The following is a 26,465-nucleotide window of genomic DNA, read 5'->3' as shown; positions in this document are numbered from 1 at the left end:
CTCATCTTTCTACTTCTCCTACTCCCATTTTTTTATCCTTTTTAAAATCATTTTTTAAATTGTGGTAAGATTTATCATTTTAACCATTTTATGTATGTAGTGCAGTGGTATGGAGTACATTCATATTATTGAGTAACCATTACCACAACCTATGTCCAAACATTTCTCATCTTCTAAAACTGAAACTCGATATCCACGAACAGTAGTTCCCCATCTCTTATAAATTCTTTTTTACATTCTCCAAGGAACTACTTATCCTCAAAAATTAAAACTCATACTTATTTCTCTTAATTTCTATAACTCTTCTCACAACCTACTTTATGAAGATTCAGGCCATTTTTACAAGACTATCAAGTTCATGTCCCTTAAAACTTCACGTCTCACCCATTCTCTTGCTCTTCCTCCTCTTCTAAAGAAGTATGCGTCCTCCTTTTCAAAGCCAACCCCTCCACTAGTATTCTTTTCCTTCTCTCTGTCTCCTCTGGGACTTTATTATATCAGTTTTCTCCATTTCATTTCTCTCTTTTCATTCTCCTTTTCTCTCTACATTGAAACAAGCCCAAGACTACCATATACCAATAAAAAAAAATCAATAATAATAATAAAAACATGTATTAAGTTCCCACTATGTGCCAGCTACTGTGCCAATGGTTTAAAATATACCTTCTCATATAATTCTTGCCATGAGCCACTGAGTTCAAATTATTATAAAGAAAATTATTATGAGGGAACTGAGAGCTTAGAAATATCAAGTAACTTGCCCAAGATTGTCTAACTGGTAAGCAGCATCTTTCCTTCTCCGTGGTACTGTCAAGATAGAATTTTCTCTTTGTTTCCCTTTCATTAATGTATTTCTTGAAAAAGTCTCAGTTCCTCCTCCACATTGTGCAATCCACTGCAGTTTCTTGGAGATTCCCATGCTTACTAGACTCTCTCCAAGTTCTTTAATCTCCAGCTGGGTCTACTAGTGCTCATCAACCAAATGTTCCTTTTTGAGATGGTTTTCTCTCTTGGACTTCATAATATATGAACTCTTCTTTTTTCTGGTTCTCTTTCTGGTCTTCTTTGCTAACTCCTTATCTTCTCCTACCCCTTAAATGTAAGATTCCCTATAGTTCCATTTAGACATAGCCTGTCTTCCTGTTCTACACTCAGCTGAGACAATCTCATTTGTTCCTACATCATCAATTCTCATGCTGAAATCTACATGTAGCAAATCCAGATTGCTAACTCTGGCCTCCCCCACCCACCCACAACCTAATTCCAGCTCAGTGCTGAAAGTTCCATATTTGCTCCTCATTTATCTCAAACTCCATCTGCCCCACATCAGACCATTATCTGTACCTGAAAATGGACTCTTCACCTGAGTTTCCTACCCTGAACACCTGACAGCCCCCTCAGTTCCCTTCACCTCCTCACTTCCCCAGTCCAGAGCTGATACAAACACATCCAAAAAGAGCTGTGGAGGCTCTGTGATGGACACAACCCTGAACCAAGAGTCAAACTTGGGTTCTAATCCTGATTCAGCCACTAAGGAGCTAAGTGACTTAGCGGAGCTGGAATAGGGATCTCTGGGGCCCTTTCTCACGCTAATATTCAAGGACTTTCTGAAATGCTTGCAGCACTCACCACCTTCATCCCCTCCTTACTGGCCTCACTAACATTGCCCTAGTCCCTGCCCTCACTGCTTTTTCCTGGACTATTTTAATTAGCCTCCTGACTGGGCTTTGTTTCCTATCTTTCTCTTCCTTCATTCCTTCAGATGTTCTTTCACACAACCATAAAATTACATTCACAAAACACATTTTTTATAATACTTCTCACTTGCTTAAAAAACTTTTAAAAGATTCCTGTTGGTTACAGGATAAAATTCCAACTCCTTGTTGCTGCATTCACAGCCCTTTGCATGCTAGTCCCAACATAACATGAAACTTCACTTTGTCTAAATTGGATTACATGTGTGGTTGAGATAAGCACTGGAGCGGAAAAAAATCCTATTCTTTATATACTAAATGTAATAGTGGATCAAAGATTTAGGTTTTAAGTAGTATACAATTTTAGAAAATGGTGTGATAAATTTATTTATAATTTTAGAGGAGGGGAGGTGTTTTGAAGCAGGACACAAAATCCAGAAATTCTAAAACAATAATTAAGTTTGACCACATGAGATTTGAAAATTTATGTATGGCCAAAAAAAATGCCATTAATAGTCTAAAGATAAATGGTACTGGGGAAAATTTTTCAACACATGTCACAGATAACACATGTTTCATTTCTTACTTTACAAAGAATTCATATAAATCAATAATTTATAGAAATTGACAACAAATACATTGTTTAAAAGATGCTTAATTTCACTAAATAAATAAAATTCAAAACCATGAGATATTTTCCACTCTTTAGAAAGGCAATTTTTAAAAAATTTTTATTTATTTAAAGTTCAGTTAGTTAACATACAGTATAATATTAGTTTCAGGTGTACAACACAGTGGTTCAACACTTCCATACATCACTCTGTTCTTATCATGACAAATGGCATCCTTAATCCCCATCATTTATTTCACCCATCCCCCCACCCACCTCCCCTCTGGTAGGTAACCATAGTTTGTTCTCTACAGTTAAGAGTATGTTTCTTGGTTTGCCCCTCTCTTTTTTTTCCTTTTGCTCATTTGTTTTGTTTCTTAAATTCCACTAGAAAGGCAAACGTTTTTGTTGTTTTTTTTAATTTTTTATTGTTATGTTAATCCCCATACATTACATCATTAGTTTTAGATATAGTGTTCCATGATTCATTGTTTGTGCATAACACCCAGTGCTCCATGCAGAACGTGCCCTCCTCAATACCCATCACCAGGCTAACCCATCCTCCCACCCCCTCCCCTCTAGAACCCTCAGTTTGTTTTTCAGAGTCCATCGTCTCTCATGGTTCTTCTCCCCCTCCGATTTCCCTCCCTTCATTCTTCCCCTCCTGCTACATTCTTCTTCTTTTTTTCTTTCTTAACATATATTGCATTATTTGTTTCAGAGGTACAGATCTGAGATTCAACAGTCTTGCACAATTCACAGCGCTTACCAGAGCACATACCCTCCCCATCCCTCCCACCCCACCCCCCACTCCAGCAACCCTCAGTTTGTTTCCTGAGATTAAGAATTCCTCATATCAGTGAGGTCATATGATACATGTCTTTCTCTGAAGATGTGGTATATGTATACAATGGAATATTATGCAGCCATCAAAAGGAATGAGATCTTGCCATTTGCAACGACGTGGATGGAACTGGAGGGTATTATGCTGAGAGAAAGGCAAATGTTTTAAAGGTGATGACACCCATTGCTGCTAAGGCAATGGTGAAAAGAGCATTCACCTGGATCATTGAAAAAACTATAAACCAATACAAACTTTTAGAAATTCAATAGGGTAATATCTTATCAACATGTAAGATGCACAAACCCTTTGATTCAGCAATCTTGCTACTAGGAATTTGTGCTACCAATGAACATACAAAAGTTAACCAAGAATTACAATACACACACACACTCACATGTCAACTGCAACACTGGGGATATTAGAAAAGAAGAAAAGAAAGAAAAAAAACAGAAACAACCAAAGTGTTAATCAATAAAAGATTTGTTATGGTATACTTACATGATTGAAAGTTATTTATAATGCTTCCTGTAAAAGAATATTTCTGACATTAACTGGAAAATCAAAAAAGTGGCTTACAAAATAATACTTGCAGTAGATTCTATTTTTTATGAAAAAATATATATGCATAGTATTTCTGTATTGGAAAAAGAATGTCAGGAAATATAGCTTATATATGCTTTCCTACCACTTATCCATTTTCTGAGTACACATACATCATTTTTATAATCAGAAAAGAATTACCTAAAATTTTCAACTTCCCAATAGAAAAGAGAAAGGCAATGAAAGTCTGTGCCCTTGTATGCTCTACATTGAGCAATAAACAATACCTAGAGTCCATGTCATAGAGGTTTCATAAAAATTAATGATTAACTGAGTATAACTCATTGAAAGTGCTGCAGTTAAAATAATCTAAAAGCTCTGTTTAGGATTTGGCTGTGGGATAGTATATACTCCCACTCATTCTAACCCATTCAGCTAGTGCTATTTGCATTGCCTCATTCATCAAATGCTGCCACCCAATGTTGCTTAATCCAAGTGCATATATATAAGTAGAGTTGGACTATAGCATCAACCACTACCAAATGCTGACGACAAGAAACTTCATTATTTGAGACCAGCCCTTAACGTTTATAAGGTAAGGTATCATAACCAGTGTGCAAGAATATTTGCCTATATTATTGGGAAAAGCAGCATGAAAGAACCAGTGATTTTTATATTGCTATATATTCTGAAATATTTCTGACTTAAAAATATGAGAATAAAGAGTAAATTTTAATACTGAAAAGAGTGATTGTATTTTTTAAAGCAAAAGATTTGTAGACTGTTTAAAGAAAATGCTTTGTTTTTTAGAATAGGATTTAAAAATATTTCCTGACTATGCTTTTTTTCTATGTTTTTTTCTCTTTTTTTTCCTGACTATGCTTATCATTTGATTCTTAAAAAGCAGCTGACTTTCTCTGTGTCAATCACTCCATTGTAAATGTGGTATTTCAGTTTCTTATCATGTTGTTTAAATCAGAAAGCTAATTTTGGTTTAGAGCAGAGTTCCTCCAAGTGTGTTATCTCAGATTAGTCCATGATAATAGATGGTCCTTGTTAATAGGGGTATTAATAGAGGTAGTGGGGGAAGTTATAAGATCAAATAATTACCAAAAATAATTAAACAAAAGTACCCATGAATTTTCAATGAAGGACTGTCAACATCTTTACTATGCTAATGTGGTTCTGACTTCACAAGAGGTAGACTATAGATAGTAATATTTCCCAGATTTATTTGAAAAATGCAACAGTTTGTTGCGGGGCGGTGGGGGGGGGTGGGGTAAATGTCCATCCAGGAGAACATTTTTTCTGGGACATAAGGATCTTTGGATAAAAAAGAAAACAAACAAACAAAAAACAATCCAGCATTACAATTTTCATATTATCAGTAAAGTGTTACCTGCATACCTACTGTGTGCAGGGTATTATTTGAACGATTTCCTGAAAATTTAAAATTTAATTACAGTAAGATTACCTAACTGCACATGTTATGATTACATATTAACCACCATATTTAGAAATTTATTATTTCTAAAGAAGTTGGACAACTGGCCAAATTCCCAGTTCTGATTATTTTCTTCCTACAACCGAGGAAGGAGAGAGGAGACACGGTGCAGAAGCTCTGTCATAAAGATGGAAATCAGGAGACTAGATTCTGGTCCCAGTTTTGCTTTTGTGATCCTGGGCAAGGCACTTTCTTTCAGTCTTAGCTTACTCATCCATAGATTTAGAAGCTCAGGAAAATGATATCTAAGGTTCTCTGCTTCTAAGTGTTCTTCTACCATTGAAGATTTTTGCTCATGAAGCCAGTTGTAAATAGGATGGCTGTTTGTAAGATTCTAGTTCTATCTAAACAAGAAAATTTGGAATTTCAGTCTATTCAAGGTTGTTCAGAAACAAAAAAAAGTTGCATGAAGTTTATCTTTCACGGAGTCCTCTAATGTAGTAACTCAATGCTCATCCCTTACCCTGCTAAAAGGGCTGATTCATATAAAGTTTGTAAGAGATTTAAATAGTAACCACCCCTGGGATACACTGAATTTTTTTTTTAATCTAGGAAAAAGAGGGCAAGGCTTAATACAAGTAGAAGTAACTATTAGTAGAATTTCAAACAATGTAAGGGGAGAATTTAAGGCTGGAGAAGTCTTGCTCCCTCCACAGATCAAAGCACCACTACCTTACCTTGATGATGAAGCCAGGCTATGGTACCCTACTAAATGAATATGGGGCTTTCTGCAATTTATAAGAGAAAATGCATATTCTTTCAGTAAACTACTCTGACCCATCTTGACACTCAAGGCATAGCATCCATTGATGATCCTTGCTTGAATCAAGTATTACACTGGGGGCTACAAGATTGTTATTTTTCTAATTCTACCATTCCTTCTGTAATGAATAAATCTCTTGTTTATTCATTCTTGAGGAATGCTATGGACTGGTGGGTTTCTTTTTGCATGAAATGTTTTATAGTGAATTACCATCATTATTCTTTCTGATGCTCAAATTGTGCCAAATTTGGCCAGTGAGAAACCCTTTAAAGGGGACTCCTATGTCCTTTTGACACAAACTCACAAGTTTTTGAATGACTGCTTTCTGGCATAACTGAATATTTCATATTCACTTCTACATTCTCAGCCCAGACCTAGAGAGTCCTGGTTCTTTTTAGAGGAAAAAGTATTTAAAACCTAAGATATGGGCACACTGATACTGCTGACTCAGATTTAACATTACAGAGATTTTTCCCTTGGCTTCTTATATTTTATATTTGTATCTCCTTTCCACTGCAATAAAAATCCTATAATATCAATATATCTACTTATTCGCTCTATCCTATAATATAGTAAAAACATTTTAGAATCCTAATATCAATAATACTACCAACAATAAACCCACTAAGTAAAGTTTAAGACTTCCTTGTAGTTCTTTTGTCCTCTGACTATATTTCAATATGGATATATTTTCAGAAAACTATATTCAAATTTTACTGAAATAATTATTTTCTTTAGGTGGCTATGTTATTAATGCTATTGTGAGTTAGCCACAGTTATTTCTGTTTATTTTCAAGTTGAAACAATTGAACTAATATTACATTTTAATCCACAGAAGCCTGAAAAATGAAGACTAAAATGAAGTATTCAACCACCAAAATCTCCCCAGCAAAGATGAACAGTTCAGCAAGCAAGGCTTTGGTAAAATCTCCCAAGCTGAGAAGTAAGGACTTAAGAAATTCTGATTGTTTTGCACACTATTTTTATCTGTTATCAAATTCTTATTATTCTGATGTTCATACATGCTATCTTGCCAAAAGCTACTAAGACTATAAGAGCTGAAATTAAAAGGGATAGCTCAAAAGTTTGTAATAGAGCAGTGTTTGGTTTTAAACAGACTATATATAGCCAACTTTTGCTTATTTGATACCTCCCAGGACAAGAATGGCTTGAATAATTTAAACCTGCTAATAGTGATAAACATACATAGTCCTTCATATCAATCCCTTCTCCCTATCCACACCTCTTTCCAACTAATCCCAAAATCTTTTTCCTAGACTAACAAAATTTTAATCTGATCTTCTTTCATTCAATATTTATTGCATATATAATATACACCTTTGATGTATCAAGCTGTGGTCTTGACTTGCAACTTCTGATAAAGGAAAGAATAATAAGTGAAGATATTTGAATAATCCATGCCCCAAGTAAAATAAAATTGATCAAATGATGTTCAAGTCTGTCCAGTTGCAAATTCAAAGAATCTGGCATAAATTGAAGGGTAAATAAAGTCAGGCAGTAGCCATAGCTCTAAGATGAAAGGGCTATATCTTTGATCCTGAAAATTATCCTAGGGGACACCTGGGTGGTTCATTCGGTTAAGTGTCTGACTCTTGGTTTCCACTCAGGTCATGATCTTAGGGTTGTGAGATTGAGCCCCACAACAGTCTCCATGCTCAGCAGGGAGTCTGCTTGAGATTCTCTCCCTCTGCCCCTTCTCCCACTGGAGAGCATGTATGTGCCCCTGTGCTCTCTTTCTCTCTCTTGTAAATAAATACATCTTTAAAAAAATTATCCTAGGAAAAAAATTATGCAAATTTATACTCACATTTTTTCCATACAAAAGAGGTAACACAGAAGAAAGTTAATAGAACCCTGGCCAGAATGGAGAGAAAATAGAAGATGAGGAATGATGGTAGGGACAGGTGTACCTTTGTCCTTTGTTCTCCTCTTTGTTTCCCTGAACATCTTTAAGGCTAGAAGATAAAGCAGTGTTAAAGAATATCATTTTCTCTCTTCCCTGGGGCTGTGGCCCACCCATGCTGGTTTTAGTAACCAGGGAAAACATTAATTTGACTGTGGTTTCTGAATGGCCAGAAAATCACTGTTAAGTTAGTCCTTTTATTTGTGTCTGAGTCAAAATGCTCTGTGTAGAAACAATGACTCCTTGGAACTGACTCTGTGTCTTCAAATTCCCTCCTAATAAATTCCCTCTGCCCCTGCCCACCCCAGCTTGTGCATACCCACTCTCTCTTTTAAAAAAAAAAAAAAGACTGTGTTTTCTTTGTACCCCAGGAGTTGTGGCCCCTTCATAGTTACTGGAGTGAGGGAGCAGGCTGGAGTTTATGCCAGAATTGCTAGCATTGATGCAAAAATTAAAATGTAACCCCTCCTTTAAGGGTGCAGTGGCCCTAACAGCTCATTTATACCATTTAAAGAAACAGTGATAAAGATAATCCCCAAACCATTTATATGGCTTTGGAATATAGCACATTATTTTTATTGTCTCTTAGCAGCTCTTCTTTTCCAATGATATTGGCTCAGTTTAACATTAAGATTGTCATTATTTATACACTCTTGGCCAAAATTTCAACAGATACCTATAAAGTGTGTGGCAGGTATTTCTCAAAATTCAAGGTGCAAGCAAAGTCCTTTTTCTAAATAAACTGTTCTGAGCCACGAAGCAACAAAGCAAGAAAGTTTGTTTTAGTTCCTTCTCCTCCTTTGGGCTAGCAAGATCTGACACAGTCACAAAGCCACAAAACTCAATATCCACCCACTAGAGATATACATACAGTGAGGTTCCATATGAGTCACCACCAGAGTATTTCACCTCTAGCACGGACAAGATATAGGACTTAATGAGCTAGAGAAAAGCCCCTCCCCAAACTCATTCCCTTCCCAGTTTCCAGGAAGCTACTCCCAGAGTCAGGCCATTTTCCTCTGCTACTTCTTCTCCCCTACTCCATCAACCCTTTTCCTGCCCTGACAATCTAGTTTCCTTATGCATCTAGCCAGAAGTCACAATATGGGAGCCTTGGGGCAGATCCATGCAGCAGAAGCATTTTATTTGGCCTGAACCATATTATTGTGTTTTTTAATTGAGGAAACATTTAAAAATTAGAAGATTGTGTATAAAAATTTGAATCTCTTGAAATACCTGAAAATCTAGCAACATTGGGCATATATCCCCACATGGCAATAATTGGGCATGGAAATGAGGAGATATCACACCCCTTAATTTGAGTCTGTCCATGGAATATCTTCTAAAGTTAAAGTGAAGGAGCTTCAAGTTTATCGTATGAGCAGTAAGAAACCATTGAAAGCATTCAATTGGGGAATAACAAGATATTTTTATTTTAGAGAAATCACACTGATGGTGGTGTAAAGATAGAGTGAGGGAGCAAGAATAGAAAAAAAAAACTGGCTAGAGGTCTACTGCATTCATCTAGGGGACTGAGGATGAGGGGCCTGACCTAATACAACAGAATGGAAAGGAAGGACTAAATGTCAGATACATTCAGAAAGTGAAACCAATGAGATTTAATTACAGACCAAATAAATGGAGGGATGGACAGAGAGGGAAAAATAGATGATCTCAGCTTTCAAGGTGATTTAGGATTTGGGCAGACAATGGTAGAAAGTGGTACTGTTTTTCAAGATAGGAATTCAGAAGGAATATACTGTGGGTAGAGAAAGATAAAGATTTTTTTTTATTATGAGTATATTTGAATTTGGGGTGAGTAGAGGTCATCCAGGTAGAGATGCCCAGAATTCTGGAGGCTCTCCATAGATAGATACAGAGATGCTTTAAGCTAACTGAAGTCAAAATACCCCGTGAAGAAAGAGCAACCGACACAAAGCTCAGGAGAGAGACCAGAGTTACAATCTGAGGAGTCATCAGCATACAAAAAGATGATTGAAGTCATTGGAGCAGGCAAGATTGCCCAGAAAGAAAGTCTAGAGTGAGAGGAAAAGGCAAAGGACAAATCCTGCAGAACACCAACATTTTAGGAGCAGACAAGGAAAAACTAACAGAGAAACAGAGATGGATGATCAGAGAAAAAAAAAGAACCTAAGGAGACTGGTGACATGACAATAAGGGAAGAAGGGTTTTAGAGAAGGATGTGGTTCCCAAAGTCAAATGCCACAGATCAATCAAGGGTAATAAGCAGTGAGAAGAAAGCTTGGAGAAATAGGTGTTTAGGAAAGAAATGAAAGATGAGTGATTCACTTATGTAGTTCCCCTTAGGCTCAGCCAAAGTCTGGCTCTCTCAGTGGCAGAACTACAGGAAGATTTCCAGGCCCCTTCCCATTTACCCACCAGAAATGCGTGAGGGGTTTCATCATGCTGTTGCTATGATGAAATTACTTATGAGAATTTCCTCACAAGCCATGCTAAGACACTGCTTTCAGACATCAGGCAAGATAGAGACATAGGAAGTGACAACAGTCCTTACATAAGCTTGAGATGGCCCTTTGACCCCAGTGAGCGCTCACTCCCACAGAGTCCCCAAGGCCATGACAGCTTTGTGTTTCCCATCTGAGAGCACAACCATTACACTATACTTTCAGCTGCCCCAAACAACAAAGTATACCTTCTTCCAAATTCTCCCAATGTGAAGTATCTTCAATACTTCAAATGTAGTCACCCCTTTATATATTATACCCAGTGTTTGTCCCACTAGATGCTAACACCTACATCACTGTCTTAAGCTCCTCTCTTCTTCTATATCCATAATCCTTCCTCAATATCATGACCCTTACTTCTAACTACACCCAAGACCCACATCCTGCTCCCCAGAGAGTCCACTCTCTGTATTAGACATGCCTGTCAGTCATGTCCCATGGGATTCTGAATACAACATAAAGATAAGCATGTAAGGAATGAGCATCCTTATAATATCATCTTATGCCCTTTAGGTCTGGAGAGACAATGTGATATAGTTAATAAAGTATTGTCTTAGATTACTTATTAGGAGACCAAGTTCAATGCTGGCTCTGGCATAGCTTTATAAATTTCTTTGCAATTGTAAAAGCGCTACATAAATATGCGATACTATAGCTCATATTTATAAGCTGTGATGCAATTTTGGGAAGTTCCAGGGTAGATGTGAATATAATTAAGTGGTCTTGCCCTGTTCAGACAGTTGAAGAGACTTAAAGGAAGATGTCCATCTGAATTGGAGGCAAGATATAGATAATTCAAAATGGTGGCTAACAAAACTTACTTAACTTTGAAAAGCATATGAGGAAGGCAAATCTTTTAGAAAATTAAAAAAAAAAAAATCATAGAATGGATCCCAAAGTCACAAGTAACTATTTTCACTTTCTGAATTACTGTGAGTGAAAAATTGAAATTTGGCTGTATTATAGAAATTGCTTAATAATTCATTTACTGTAATGTTAAAAGTTGAGATGCCATGACTCAAGTGTCACAACTTTCTTTTCTGTTTGACCTGAAAGGCCTTTTATGAATTTCCAAGTAGCAAATTTAATTTTTTACTTGAGACCTTTTCTTTGACTAAATGAATAAAAATTACTAAATAGGTGATTAAATATTTTACTTTAACTGATTTAATTTGTATTTGTATTATGTTAGTTCCTAAAATTGCAGATAGCACACTAACATTTGATGAGGGAGCCAAGAATACTCAAAGAAGAAACAATAGTCTCTTCAATAAATGGTGCTAGGAAAACTGGATATTCACATGTAAAAGAACTCACAAAAACTAACCTGAAATGGATTAAAGACTTAAATGTAAGACCTGAAACCATGACACTCCTAAAAGAAAATATAGGGAAAAAAGCTCCTTAACATGAGTCAGTTATTTTTAGTATCAATAAACTCTAGAGACTATAGCTGTCCCTCTAAAATTATTAAAAGTACATTCTAGATAAGTAAAAAAGATTATAGACTTCATATGACCATAAAAGTTCCCCCTCAGGCAAAGACTGATATATGTTGGGTGTAGATCCACACTCCCTTATATAGAATTCTGAAAACCAAAATTTTTCTAAAGACCTAAAATTTTTCATAACTCATTTGGTAATAAAATATGATCTGAACTTACATGACAGTTAAATCCTGACCTGAACCAACATGAGGTGTTTATTTCACTTTATGTAAATTTTCCTATATTTCACTATAAAATAATGAATTAATTTTTGATTATGTGAGTACTGCCCTAGTCCCTGCTGGGAGTACTATATATATGTGTATATACTCTACATGACAATTCTAAAATCTAAAAAACTGTGAATTTTGAAACACACTGGCCCCAAGGTTTCTGATGAGGTACTATAGACCATTTTTTTTAGCAAATAGATGTATTTTTTTAAAAGATTTTATTTATTTACTTGTCAGAGAGAGCGCGCGCAAGCAGGGGCAGCAGCAGGCAGAGGGAGAGGGAGAAGCAGGCTCCCTGCTGAGCAGGGGGCCCAATGTGGGGCTCAATCCCAGGACCCTGAGATCATGACCTCAGCTGAAAGCAACCACTTAACTGACTGAGCCAACCAGGGGCCCCAATACTGTAGACCTTTAGTTGCTTTCTTAGTCTGCTACACTCAGGGTTTGTAAAAGGATAAAAATGGATGGAATGAAACAGTATCAAAATTTTTCAACTGTTTAGAATCCCAACAGAAAGCTGAAGAAGTTTGCCAGATGTATTTTATGCAGCTGCGCTCTGGCCTTATCATAGAAAAGACAGCCTGTTATTTTAGGAAAGAAATCACCAAAAAGCATTCACCAAGAACAGGTAAGGGGAAACTACATTTCCTGGTAATTCTTCATTATAGTAATGGGCTTCTATTTGCCTTTATTTACCACATCTTGGATATGTAATTTTTTCCCTTGAGCAAATTTTCCTTCTGAAAAAAAGTAAGGATGCTGAACTATTTTCTAGCCATTTTCAAAAGGACATATAAAGAGTTTTTATAGCATGGGAGAAATGGTTATGTTATAATATTAAGTGAAAATAGAGGATTTAAAATTACAAATATATTTACAGTATTTTTAAGTGGTTTTTTTTTTTCATTTAAAGGAATTAAACTAAAATGTTAATAGCAGTTGTTTTTGGGTGTTGAGACCATGGGTAACTAGTTTTCTTCCACCTGGGCTCCAATGGGTATGCCCTACTGGGGTATAAGTGTGCCAGGAGGTATTGATCCCTTCAGGCTATGGGGTGGCTAAAGCCCTGGGGTCAGTCCCAGCAAGAAGCTTTGACTGGGAATCCTCCAATGGGGGTAAAGAGGTTTGGGCAGAGTGGGTACTGACAGTCCACTCCTACTCTCTCCTTGTCCTACAGCTGAAAAGTACAAAGAGCAACATGTGGTATTCACTGCTTGTCATCAGCAGCTAAAGAAAGACTTTGCCTGTGAGGTACCTATGGTCCCCAAGTGTATTGGAGCAACTAATATTCCAAGTATCCAAGGTATGACTGGTGATGAGGGTGTTGTGGGTGTGAGGAGGGAGGTAAGACACAGGACCACTCTAGGAAGAAGCTCAAAGTCTATGCCTTCTTGTATAAAAGAAACTTCCGTCCATTTGCTGTCCACATACCCATTCAGTGGTATTCAAACTAGGTACAGAGTAGCTACTCTAACAATGAATGTACATTTTATAGTTAGCCCTCCATCATTTTGAAATGCTTGTTATGGATTAGAATCCCATATACATTATTCCTGGGGAAAATATGTTATCCTTTGGGGGAAAAAAACCCCACATGTCCCCCCCATATTTCAACATTTTGACAATGAAAGAAAATTAAGAACTATTATATTTTTAAAATATAATTTCAACTCTTAAACATTTTAAATGGTTGTTCAAATGGCTTTAAGTTGCATTGCATCAGCTACTCATGCAAATAAAGTCCAAACTGATGGAGACCATCAAGAAGTGAAGAGATCATTAAGAAAATTTGAACAGGAATTGCATGCTGCCATTTCAAGCATAATCCTGATATAAATGTCTTAAGTTCCCAGAAGCAAACTGAAGTTTCTCATTAGGTATTTTTAAATCATTTTACTTTAGAAGTTCCACATACAGACTCAATATTTAACATTCTTCTGTTTTGTATGTTATTTTTCTTAGCACAATTCTATAAAATAAAGAAAACATAATCACTTTTTTTCTTAAGGACCAACATAGGTAGTCCCTAATTCTACACCAGTTTACCCCAGCACGCGGTAGAAATATTCTCCTTTTCTATGTGTGCTGGAACATTTTTTTAAAAGTTGGGAATACTGCTCTAAGTGTCTCTGTTATTTAGCCAGAGGACAGAATGGTACTCACACTTACACTCTCCAGGATTGTTGGAAGTCTCTGAATAACTCCACACCTTACAGATGGGTATTCATTTAACCATGTCTATCAAAATACAGTCTCCTTATCCACAGTCCCCCTGACCATAAGAAGCAAGGAAACAGAGGTTTCCTCAGGCAAAGTCCATCAGTGTTCCAGCTTCTTTCTCTCCACCAAATCCTCCCATAAACACACTAACGTGACCTCCTATGGTTTTCAAGCAAGAGACTAGCATCTCTAATCCCATTCAAATGGCACACCTTATCCTTTGAGCTACATTAAGCTTGCACCAAAGGCTTTTATCTATCCAACAGTGGTGGGCAAAGTGCAACTCAAATTGGAAAGAAAAAAACCAAAAACATTTAAGGAAGCATTTATTTTTAATTGCTGAAAGATTGTTCATGGGAACAAGTGTTTTTGATTTTTTAATGACAAGCTTTTCACTTGTTACAGAATATTCTGCTTCCCTGAGCACATACAATGATCAATCTATTACTTTCGTTTTTGAGGATGGAAGTTATGAGATCTACGTAGAAGACTTGGGAAAAGACCAAGAGAAAGGTAGAATATTTCCTTTTGTTTATAATGATATAATGATGACTAGTAAAGTAAAAAACAAATTTACCAAGGGCCGCCTGGGTGGCTCAGTCAGTTAAGTGTCCAACCCTTGATTTCTGCTCGGGTCATTGATCTCAGGCCTTGAGATCAAGCCCCATATCAGGCTCTTGCTGCGCGTGAAGCCTACTTAAGATTCTCTCTCCCCGTCTCCCTCTGCTCCTGCTCCTCTAGCTCCACCTCCCCCCTCTCTTAATAATAATAATAATAAATTTACCAAACCATAAACGGTAGATTACTTCAGACATGGCAAATAAATTTCATGCTGTGTGCTAACTCCAATGCATTGGCAGCAGATGCCTAAATACCACTAAGCTGAGGAGAATTCAAAAGCTTATTTAGGGTTTATCAGGGAAGAATGCTGATATTGAGAAGTGGTATCTGTTGTGAAAGATGGAAAGAGAGACCACACATAGTTTCTATTGTTAATTACCCACTACATCTTTCCAGCCTTATCAATATCACCAAAGTAAAACTTCAAGTAAAAGAATATACCAGTGCTATGAACAATATGTTAAATATTTTAATAGTGACTCAGAGAATTCATCAGAGCATATTCATACATTTTTGAGACATTTCTTAAAATCACAAAAGTTTTGCTTTTATTGATATATAATAAGAGGATATTTTCTGCTATTATGTATATGTTGAAATTGAAAACTTTTGATAAAATTGTAACTCACCAAAGGGATTTTATGCATTCTCTTTCAGATAAGGTGTTATTCCGTTATTATGATTCTCAATCCCCCTCTCATGAAACAGGTATTTTGGAGGGCTGGGCAGCTATAGTGCTTGAATTCTTGAATTTGGGGTAAGGACAAATCCAAAAATTCTCCATGAAAAAGGAAGGCAGTCTCAGAAGGTTCTCTCCAGCCCACACTGATGGTAAAATCTTAGATTCTTAGAGGATTTATTCCACCCATCCTTTGTACAGCTTAATAATTAGGATAAAGGTTTACATTTAAAAGAGATTCAGAATAATAGTGGCTTAAGCTACACAAAACTTTATTTTTATCTTAGCTAGGACTGGAATAGCAGTTCTGCTCAACAGGGTGTACAAGGACCCAGCTCCTTCTCTGTGACTCTGCCAACATCTACATGGTTCAAGATTACTTGCTACCATGACAATGCCCAATCAGCAGGACAAAGGAAAACAAACGCATGAATTCTTTTTCCCCCGTAAGGACAAAACCTTGAAGTTGCACCTGACACTTCCATTCACCTAATATTGGTCAAAACTTAGTCACATTGCTACACTTAATTACAAGAAAACAGACTGGGAAATGTTCTATTACACAAGAAGGGGTAGTTGGATATTGGGAGACAACTATCAGTGGCTTTGCATGCAGACAGGGAAGCTGACACCCAGAGAAATACCCAATAGAGTCACAATTCTACAATTAGAAACCATATAAGAAAACTAAGGAGCTTAAAATTACCCCCAAATTGTCCAATGATTCATTTCATTTGGGTACAAATACTTCTAAAAGACATGTGGGTTAATGAAGCAATTATTTTACATCATATCTTGGACTCTTTTCCTAGGTGTTAAATTCATTTAAATTAAAATGAGTTAAATTCTTAACTTTATAATTTACATTTTTGAATTATTTATTTATTTTTTATTTACATTTTTTTAATCGCAAGGTGATGGTGTTGATGGCCAGACATTATTGGTAAACCTGAGTCCCACAAAAGACAAAGATTTTTTGCTGCATGCCAACAACAAGGAACACTCTGTGGAGGTAATAGAAATATGCACTTAACTGTCTTAACTGACTCCACTCATTTGTGCAGATTTGGGTGTCTGGCATATTTCAAAGAAGAATTTTTGTTTGCGCTATTGTACCTAAAACACAATCAGCTACTACTAACTTGCTTCTGGAGTAGGAAAGGGAGGGAAACAGCATGCATAGCCTTGCTACTGAAAGTCTGATCTCTGCCAGCAGTGCACCTGGGAGTTTGTTAGACATGCAGAATTTCAGGCTTCCTCACAATTGAATCAGAATCATAATTTTAATAAATCTCCAGGAGATTCATAAGCACATTAAAGTTTGAGAAGCACTGCTATATAGAATGATCTCAAATCCTTTCTACTCAACTTTAGGAACTACTTTGTTCTTCCAAGAAGTGTTTCTTGATAAAATATAGTTTGCTTAGGCAAATGCAAAAATGACTTTACACTCTGACCCTGCTGAAGGGAAAGTCATAAACATTTCCATATGCCAAGATTCACAATGTTACAGTGATGTTACAAAAAAATGTAAATGGCAGTATAATATTGGTCATGATGAAAATTTATAAACATCTTCAGGAACAAACAAGCTAAAGACAGAGACCAGGAAGAAAACATAAGAGAATAATATAGATGACAGATGACATAAATACAAAATTATAAATCTAACTAATACAGCCATGTAATGTATTAACATAAACACTGGATGGTAACCAGCATCTTTCTTAACAAACATTCCTAAATGTATATAACAGTGTTGGATATATATAACTACTCAGTAATATGAGCTGACCCCATACAGAGCTCTATTACATGCCAAATACTGTGCTAAATGTTTTACAAGCAGTCTCCTTTAATTCTTGCAGTAATGCCATAATAGAGTTGTTGTACTGGTCAAATATTACTGTAATACAAACCATCCCCCACACTTACTGGTCTAAAATAATAATCACTTATATAATTCACATACGTGCTGATAAGTTGCAGGTTGACTGATCTAGAAAGCTGATTAGACTAAAAAATTGAGGTTTGAGAAGTAAAGCAATGTGCACACGTCTCAGAGATAGTACATGGCAAAAGTTGGGCACAAATCCTGAGCTGCTGCCTCCAAATCCACTCACTCTAAGCTATAATGTCTCTCAACTGACTATCAATGAGTCAAATCAAATCACCCCCACACACACTTCAGTCCTCTACCCATTTCTTCCTACTCTGCCACTCCCATCCCCTACTTAGTAAGCAGTCTTGCTAGAAATATTAAGTTATACTTATTCCCTTTTAGTTTCTAATGCAGGAGGTAAGGTTGACTTTGGACTTCCCACTTACATGCTGGTTGTTTTCTTTCTTGTTTCCTCAGCTACAAAAATGTGAAAATCAGTTGCCAGACCAGGCCTTTTTCCGCCTCCATAGGAAGTCTTCTAAATGTGTTTCATTTGAATGTAAGAACAATCCTGGAGTGTTTATAGGAGTAAAGGATAACCACCTTGCTCTAATTAAAGTAGGGGACCAAACTGAGGATTCGAGTATAGAGAATACCATATTTAAGCTCTCTTAAACTTAATGTGATGAAAGCTGTGGGGCCTGGGCTGGGTAGCCCAAATAGCTACTGCTGGAGAAAGGAAGGATGAGAGATAAAGAAAGACAACATTTAAGGGAAATGGAGGGTACTTAGTATGCTCTAGAATATTTTCCTTATTATTTGTATAATATATTTTTATAATCCTTCAGTTCTGTTTTTTATTACCCTTTGTCTCCCTACATATTCAAAAGTGTGTTGTTAAAGAGCCCTCAGAAAATATACAACCTGACTTTTACTTTTTTCTACTTTCAGTCCAGAAAGCTTCATATTTAGAGCTGAGACCTCTGGGGGAAAGCAAGGGCCTTAATCCAAGTTTCATTTTAGACAGGGATCAATTTTAAAAAGCTACATAGAGACATAATTTTCCCTGGTTCAAAACAAGTTCAAACACTAGAGCTGTTGGTGAAAAGACAATCAGATTTACTTAGACTGACCATTTCACAAATGGAATAAAACACCAAATTTGTTTGAAGATGCCCAAAACTGGGACAACTGGGTGCCTTTGGCTCAGGTCATGATCCCAGGATCCTGGGATCAAGTTCCACACTGGGCTCCCTGCTCAGCCAGGAGCCTGCTTCTCCCTCTGCCTGCCACTCCCCCTGCTTCTGCACCCTCTCTCTCTCTCTCTCTCTCTCCCCCTCTCTGACAAATAAATAAATAAAATATTAAAAAAAAAAGAAGATACCCAAAACTTAAGATACCTACAAAGGTAGGCAGATAATATGAGAAAAGACAAAGATAGTTGAAAAATTAAGAAAAATAAATCCAGTATTTGTAAAGTAAGTAATTTTACATCTAATTGTTTCATTTTTAAAATGCTGATTTTCACAGACTGAGTTAAATTTAGCAAGGCATTCCTACATTAAGAAGTGAAATAAATTTTAGTTCAGACATATAATTGAAATCTTTGGGAATATCTAACAAACTTAATACCATGGTGAAGCCACAAGTCCTCTAATCTACTAGAGCCTAGATGGGACACAGAATTAACGTTACAATATGAATAACTGGCTATCCCTTATGTTTGTGGTATACCATGTCCTTCTGACACTATGCTCCAGGGATCTATGACTTGATATACATGTCACCCTGGACAAAATTTCTTCTAATCCTTTCTTCCCAGGTGTACAAGTGTTTTCTTTGTCCAGTTTCCTGATTAGCCTGCTTACTATGGAATATTTATTTGACTTTTCTTCCTTCCTCATTTCTTTTGACCAACTGTGCTCTTGATATACATTTTGTGTCCCCTGAGCTTCATTCCATATCACCTACCTCTAGATGCCAACATCTTTTTCTACTTTGTCTACCTGATGCAGAATTTCACATAAACCTACTGATGGCAATATTTTTTATTAAACATCTTTGTGTTTTACATTACTAAGGTAGTAAAATTTATACTCAACCATATAATAAAATGTTTCAACTACTAAAGGAATAATTTTTGCTTATTTTAAGGCCTTAAATTCTACTATAATTTTTTCATAGGTTTAATACTGACAATAAATGATAAAACTAATAACAGTACTTATGAAGTACAACTTTTTCTGAAAGTGTAGGCTTTTTAATTTCTAATTTGTTGAGATCTATTGGATATAATGCTGGTGGAACATAAGATTAAAAAGGCTAAGAATTACTGTGTGAGGGTAAACAACTGTAAAGAACAATATATCTTTCATTACATTGTCAATTTTATTAATGGAGACAAAAATAAAAGCAAAATATACATCATCTTTTCTGAAAAACACTAAATGTTGACCATATGCATCTGTATGTTATACTTAAAATGATTGTTTTAAAGTAACCAAATATATCGATTACATTGTTTAAGTTCTTGAATAAATTGCATTTTTTAAAAGTATGTGAGGTATTAATGATTTTATGATAAAATGACTGTTCTGAAATTTTTAAGTCAAAGTAAGCATATCTTAATCCACTGATGTTGATATCTGGAGTAGATCATTTGTCTGGTAATTCAAAACTAAGTAAGAGAAGGGATTGTGTCTTTTTCACTTTTGTACTCCCAGTGCCCATTATAGTGGCCAGCACAAAGGACCAATTCAGCGACTTTTACCTGAGATCAAACAGCCAACATACACCTACCAAAGGAACTTTAACCTGACTTCTGACTCAATTACGTATCTTTCAACCTGATTATCTTATTTCTGATGTTCAATTTTCCTTTTTAAAAACACTTTCCACCATCACTATGGTGAGTATTGTTTGATTAAAATATACAAATGTGTGGTGGCCTTTTGCTACTTATTTTCATGTGTTTTGATGGTCCATAACACACACATTACTGGAAAGAATGTGTTCATTTCATTGTATTAGAAATAACAATTATGTCAAAACTTGCTTTTTCCTCATTTTATTTATATTTGTTAGATTTTTATGTATTTATTGGATACCTTGAAATACTGTTAAGAAAATTTTATTTGAATGAGTAATGTGGCTTAGAATTGGAAAAGAAAAGTAAGAGTTGAGATTCAGGGGATTTGGAAAGAAAATCACTAATTAGAATGCAACAGCTTAATTAAAGTCTAAAAAGATTGACTTATAACCCCCACATCAGCAAAACAAGTCAAAAAACAAAAACAATTTCAACTTTTGTGCCTCATACCAAAAAACTGCATGATAGATAGAGAAATCTTAAGCTAGAATACTCACATGGGGATTGAACCAGGCTTGTCCCAAAATTCCTTTCCCCCATCCATCATACAATGACCTGTACAGCCCAGAAATCTTGTCCTCTAGCATTTGCTCCTTAAACACATGCCATGTATATTGGACTTTGCTAAGTACCATGAAGGCACCAAACAAAACAAAACAAAAACCTAAACTATGCTCCTTGTCCACATGGAACTTAAAACATGTACAATTTATGTCTTAAAACTCCAACTCGGGGCGCCTGGGTGGCTCAGTTGGTTAAGCGACTGCCTTCGGCTCAGGTCATGATCCTGGAGTCCCTGGATCGAGTCCCACATCGGGCTCCCTGCTCGGCAGGGAGTCTGCTTCTCCCTCTGACCCTCCCCCCTCTCATGTGCTCTCTCTCATTCTCTCTCTCTCAAATAAATAAATAAAATCTTTAAAAAAAAAATAAAATAAAATAAAACTCCAACTCTGCAGTACACAGTTACACAAAGGTAAGAGACATCAATGTGAGTTTTTCATTAAAGAAAGAAATAGGACTGAAGACTCTATCCCCATACCCTAGTACCCACCCACCCTGATTGATTCATATATCCATTCTCAAGGTCATGTTAAATAGGTTCCCTCTGCAGATCCCAGGCAAAAGGAGGTCAATTCAGTTGCTCCAAATTCCTTAATAGTTAGGGTTGGGATTAGGGGGCTTAGGTATCTGAGAAACAGATGCAAGAGATAGAAGTTAAAGTCAATTGGTAGAGTTAGAATCAATGAACTCCTTCCTGTTGAGATATCAAGATGATGAGATATTTGTCCAAGTCCAATTATAGTCCCTAGCCCATAGGATACTCCCATAAGAGAATACATGAATCACTACATGAATACATGAATCACTACCCAGCATATTAAAAACATAGGTTTGCCTCTTGCACTGTTAGTGGGAATGCAGACTGGTATAGCCACTCTGGAGAACAGTATGGAAGTTCGTCAAAAAGCAAAAAATAGAACTACCCTATGATCCAGCAATTGCACTACTAGGTATTTACCCAAACAATACAAAAATACAGATTCAAAGGGGTACATGCACCCCAATGTTTATAGCAGCATTATCAACAATAGCCAAACTATAGAGATAGCCTAAATGTCCATCAACTGATGAATGGATAAAGAAGGGTATATATATATATAGACACACACAATGGAATATTACTCACCCAGCAAGAAAATGAAATCTTACAATTTGCAATGATGTGGATGGAACTGAAGTGTATTATGCCAAGTGAAATAAGTCAGAAAGACAAATACCATATGATCTCACTCATATATGGAATTTAAAGAAGAGAACAGATGAATATATGGGGAGGGGGAAAGAAAAAAAAGGAGAGAGGGGAAAAAACCATAAGAGACTCTTAAAAATAGAGAACAAACTGAGAGTTGATGGAGGGAGATGTATGTGGGATGGGCTAGATGGGTGATGGCTATTAAAGAGGGCACTCGGTGTTATATGTAAATGATGAACCACTGAATTCTACCCTTGAAACCAATATTGCACTGTATGTTAACTAACTAAAATTTAAATAAAAATTAAAAATAAATAAAGACATTATCTTGGCTTATCAGAGTGGAGTGAATGTAATCACAAAGATCCTTTAAATGTGGGAATAGAAGGCAGAAGAGTCAGTCACATTATGGTGTGAGAAAGACTTGAGTAGCCATTACTGGCTTGGAAGATGGAAAGGCACCATGAGACCGAAACTGGGGACAACCTCTAGCAGTTGGAAAAAGCAAAAAATGAAAAAGAAAAAAGTCTTCTCTAGAAAAATATTAAAATATCTGGAACATATTCAATTATGTTTTAAAATCTCTGTAATGTGGTACTGATGAAGGAATGGACAGATAGATGAATAGAAAAACATTTTGTGGTCTCAAATGCATGTGCAAATTTAATATATGATAAAGGTGACATCTCAGTTAAGTATGGAAAGAGAAATCTTTGTAATGGAGGTATTGGGTTAATTGGATATCCATAAGGGCAAAAATAAATTGTATTCATGAATCATACTGATACTAAGAGAAATCCCAAATGGGTTAGAGATCTAAATATAAAAAGTGAAATGATGGAAGGAATCATGGTAAAATCTTCTAACATCTGTTAGTAGTAGAAGTCCTTTGCTAACTATGACTCAAATTCCAGACGCAGTTAATCAAAGTATTGTTAAATTGACTATATGTTTTTTAACTCAAGAGGAGTAAAATGTTATATGAGAAAAATAATTGCAGTTATACCATGAATAGTTAATATGTTTAACATATAGTTTCTAAAAATAGAGAAACAGTCAATAACCCTATAGAAAAAAATAGGACAAGATATAGGCAAGTCACAGAAAAAAGTGCAAATGGCCTTTACTCCAATCCTACTTCTAGAAATCACTTGTAAAGACACAATTTTATGTGTATACTACCCAAAGCAATCAACACATTTAATGCAATTCCTATTAAAATACCAATAGCATTTTTCACAAACTAGAACAAAAATCCTAAAATTTGTATGGAGCCATGAAAGACCCCAAATTGTCAAAGCAATCTTGAAAAAGAAAAGCAAAGCTGGAGGCATCACAATTCCAGACTTCAGGTTATATTACAAAACTGTCGTAATCAAAACAGTATGGTAATGATACAAAAATAGGTAGATCAACAGAACAGAAAAGAAAATCCAGAAATAAGAAGGGCGGAGCAAGATGGCGGAGGAGTAGGAGACCTGGATTTCGTCTAGACTCAGGAATTCAGCTGGATAGGGATCAAACCATTCTGAACACCTACAAACTCAACAAGAGATCGAAGAAAAGAACAGCAACAACTCTCTGAACAGAAAAGCGACGACTTTCTGGAAGGTAGGACGTGCGGAGAAGTGAATCCAAGGCAATATTCGGGAGGATAGACGGCGGGGGAGGGGCCTCCATCGGCCGCTTCTGGCAAGTGATAGAGCCGCGGAGCACAAAATCAGAACTTTTAGAAGTCTGCTCCGCTGAGGGACGTTGCTCTGGTGGCTAAGTGGGGAGTAGAACCCTCGTGGGACAGTGTGCTCTCAGGACCCTCGGGGTCACAGAAAGACCGGGGGTCCCTGAGTGCAGCAGAGCTCCCAGGTATCGGAGCAGGGAAGCCGGCTACAGAGACGGAGCCGAGGTGCAGGCTCTCAGCTCGGGGTTGCCATAAACCATGATACGGGGCACAGTCAGGTCTCTGCTCCTCCAGCAGGGACCCAACAAGCGGCAGATCCAGGGAGACTCCCCTTCCTCCCCCAGGAGGAGCGGCGCGGGAGCACACCACAGGGATCTGCTGGGTTTGGAGACTCCACACGGGGTCGGGTGCCAGAGATAGAAATGCTCGGTCACAGGCCGGGTGAGCACGGAGTGCGGCCAGAGACCGGGGAGACGGGAGTGACAACCTGCTTTTTCCTGGGGGCACACTGAGAGGCGGGGCCCCGAGTTCTCGGCTCCTCCAGCGCGGAGATTGGGAGGCCACCACTTTCACTCTCGGCCTCCAAAGCTGTACAGAAAGCTTGCAGGGAACAAAAGCTCCCGAGAGCAAACCTGAGAAGATTACTTAGCCCAAACCGGGCAAGGGCGGGGCAATTCTGCCTCTGGCAAAGACATTTGGGAACCATGACAACAGGCGCCTCCTCCAGAAGATCAGCAAGAACAGCCAGCCAAGACCAAGTTTACCCATCAATGAGAACGGCAGAACTCCAGCGCTAGGGGAATACTGCACATAGAATGCATGGCTTTTTTACCATGATTCTTTAGTCTTTCAAAGTTAATTTTTTTTAACTGTCTTTTTTTTTTTTTAATTTTTCTTTTTCCCTTTTTCAACCAACATCTTATCAATCCCTTTTATAAAAAAATTTTTTTATTTTTCATTTTTAGAGTCATATTCTATCCCTTCATAGTAGTTACCCGTATTTTTGGCATATATATATAAGTTGTTCTCTCTTTAAAATTTTGAGATAGTTTCTTCTAACAGATCAAAATATACCCTAAATCTATAGTGTATGGTTTTTTTCTACTCCCCTGCCTGATCACATTCTCTACCTTTTTTTTCTTTTTTTTTAATTCTCTTCTTTCTATTTTCAAACAACTTCTTATCAATTCCTTTTATAAAATTTTTTATAATTTTCATCTTTACAGTCATATTCCATCCCTTCATCATATCAACCCTTATTTTTGTACATATATAGATTTTTCTTTCTTTAAAATTTTGGGAGGCACTTTCTTCTAACAGACCAAAATACACCCAAAATCTAGTGTGTGGCACTGATCTATGCACAAGCCTGATCATATTTGATCATATTATGGGTTTTTTTTTTGTTTTGTTCTGTTTTTGTTCGTTTTTATCTTTATTTTTATCTTTTTATTTTTATTTTCTTTTTCTTTTTTCTCTCTTTCCCTTTCTTTTCCCCCTACTTCAGGTCTTTTCTGATTTGTTTAGAGTATATTTTCTGGGAACGTTGTTACCCTGTTAGCATTTTGTTCTCTCATTCATCTATTCCCCTCTGGACAAAATGACAAGATGGAAAAAATCACCTCAACAAAAAGAACAAGAGGCAGTACCGACTGCCAGGGACCTACTCAATACGCACATTAGTACGATGTCGGATCTAGAGTTCAGAAACATCACTTTGAAGATACTAGCTGGGTTTGAAAAAAGAATGGAAGTTATTAGAGAAACCCTTTCTGGAGAAATAAAAGAACTAAAATCTAACCAAGTTGAAATCAAAAAGGCTATTAATGAGGTGCAATAAAAAATGGGGGCGCTAACTGCTAGGATAAATGAGGCAGAGGAGAGAATCAGTGATATAGAAGACCAAATGATGGAAAATAAAGAAGCTGAGAAAAAGAGAGAGAAACAACTACTGGATCATGAGGGCAGAATTCGAGAGATAAGCGATACCATAAGACGAAACAATATTAGAATAATTGGGATCCCAGAAGAAGAAGAAAAAGAGACAGGGGCAGAAGGTATATTGGAGCAAATTATAGCAGAGAACTTCCCTAATTTGGGGAAGGAAACAGGCATCAAAATCCAGGAGGCACAGAGAACCCCTCTCAAAATCAATAAAAATAGGTCAACACCCCGACATCTAATAGTAAAACTTACGAGTCTCAGAGACAAAGAGAAAATCCTGAAAGCAGCTCGGGAGAAGAGATATGTAACCTACAAAGGTAGAAATATTAGATTGGCAGCAGACTTATCCACAGAGACCTGGCAGGCCAGAAAGGACTGGCAGGATATATTCAGAGCACTAAATGAGAAAAATATGCAGCCAAGAATACTATATCCAGGTAGGCTGTCATTGAAAATAGAAGGAGAGATAAAAAGCTTCCAGGACAAACAAAAACTAAAGGAATTTGCAAACACAAAACCAGCCTTACAAGAAATCTTGAAAGGGTCCTCTAAGCCAAGAGAGAGCCTAAAAGCAACATAGACCAGAAAGGAACACAGACAATATACAGTAACAGTCACCTTACAGGCAATACAATGGCACTAAATTCCTATCTTTCAATAGTTACCCTGAATGTAAATGGGCTAAATACCCCAATCAAAAGACACAGGCTATCAGATTGGATTAAAAAACAAGA

General features: G+C 36.7%; 1 protein-coding gene across 4 annotated transcripts in view; it reads left to right on the top strand.

The window, feature by feature from the left end:
• IL33 (interleukin 33) overlaps positions 1-18,758 on the top strand; it is a 41,232-nt gene extending 22,474 nt beyond the window's left edge. For 2 of the 4 annotated variants that reach the window (XM_032392460.1, XM_032392459.1), the window contains 7 exons: positions 6,791-6,898; positions 12,588-12,713; positions 13,263-13,388; positions 14,711-14,818; positions 15,584-15,634; positions 16,520-16,617; positions 17,965-18,285. In XM_032392460.1, the coding sequence (XP_032248351.1) occupies positions 6,802-6,898; positions 12,588-12,713; positions 13,263-13,388; positions 14,711-14,818; positions 15,584-15,634; positions 16,520-16,617; positions 17,965-18,162 (804 nt within the window). In that variant the 5' untranslated portion in view covers positions 6,791-6,801 and the 3' untranslated portion in view covers positions 18,163-18,285. Of the gene's footprint in view, positions 1-6,790; positions 6,899-12,587; positions 12,714-13,262; positions 13,389-14,710; positions 14,819-15,583; positions 15,635-16,519; positions 16,618-17,964 lie in introns of all 4 variants that reach the window. The other 2 variants (XM_032392461.1, XM_032392462.1) reach the window with 2 other exon arrangements.
• The last annotated feature ends 7,707 nt before the right edge of the window (positions 18,759-26,465 follow it).

The sequence above is a fragment of the Phoca vitulina genome, unplaced genomic scaffold (assembly GCF_004348235.1).
Source record: "Phoca vitulina isolate PV1807 unplaced genomic scaffold, GSC_HSeal_1.0 scaffold67, whole genome shotgun sequence".
NCBI lineage: Eukaryota > Metazoa > Chordata > Mammalia > Carnivora > Phocidae > Phoca > Phoca vitulina.
Note: the sequence above shows the minus strand (reverse complement) of the source record. Positions and strands in the feature narration are given on the sequence as shown.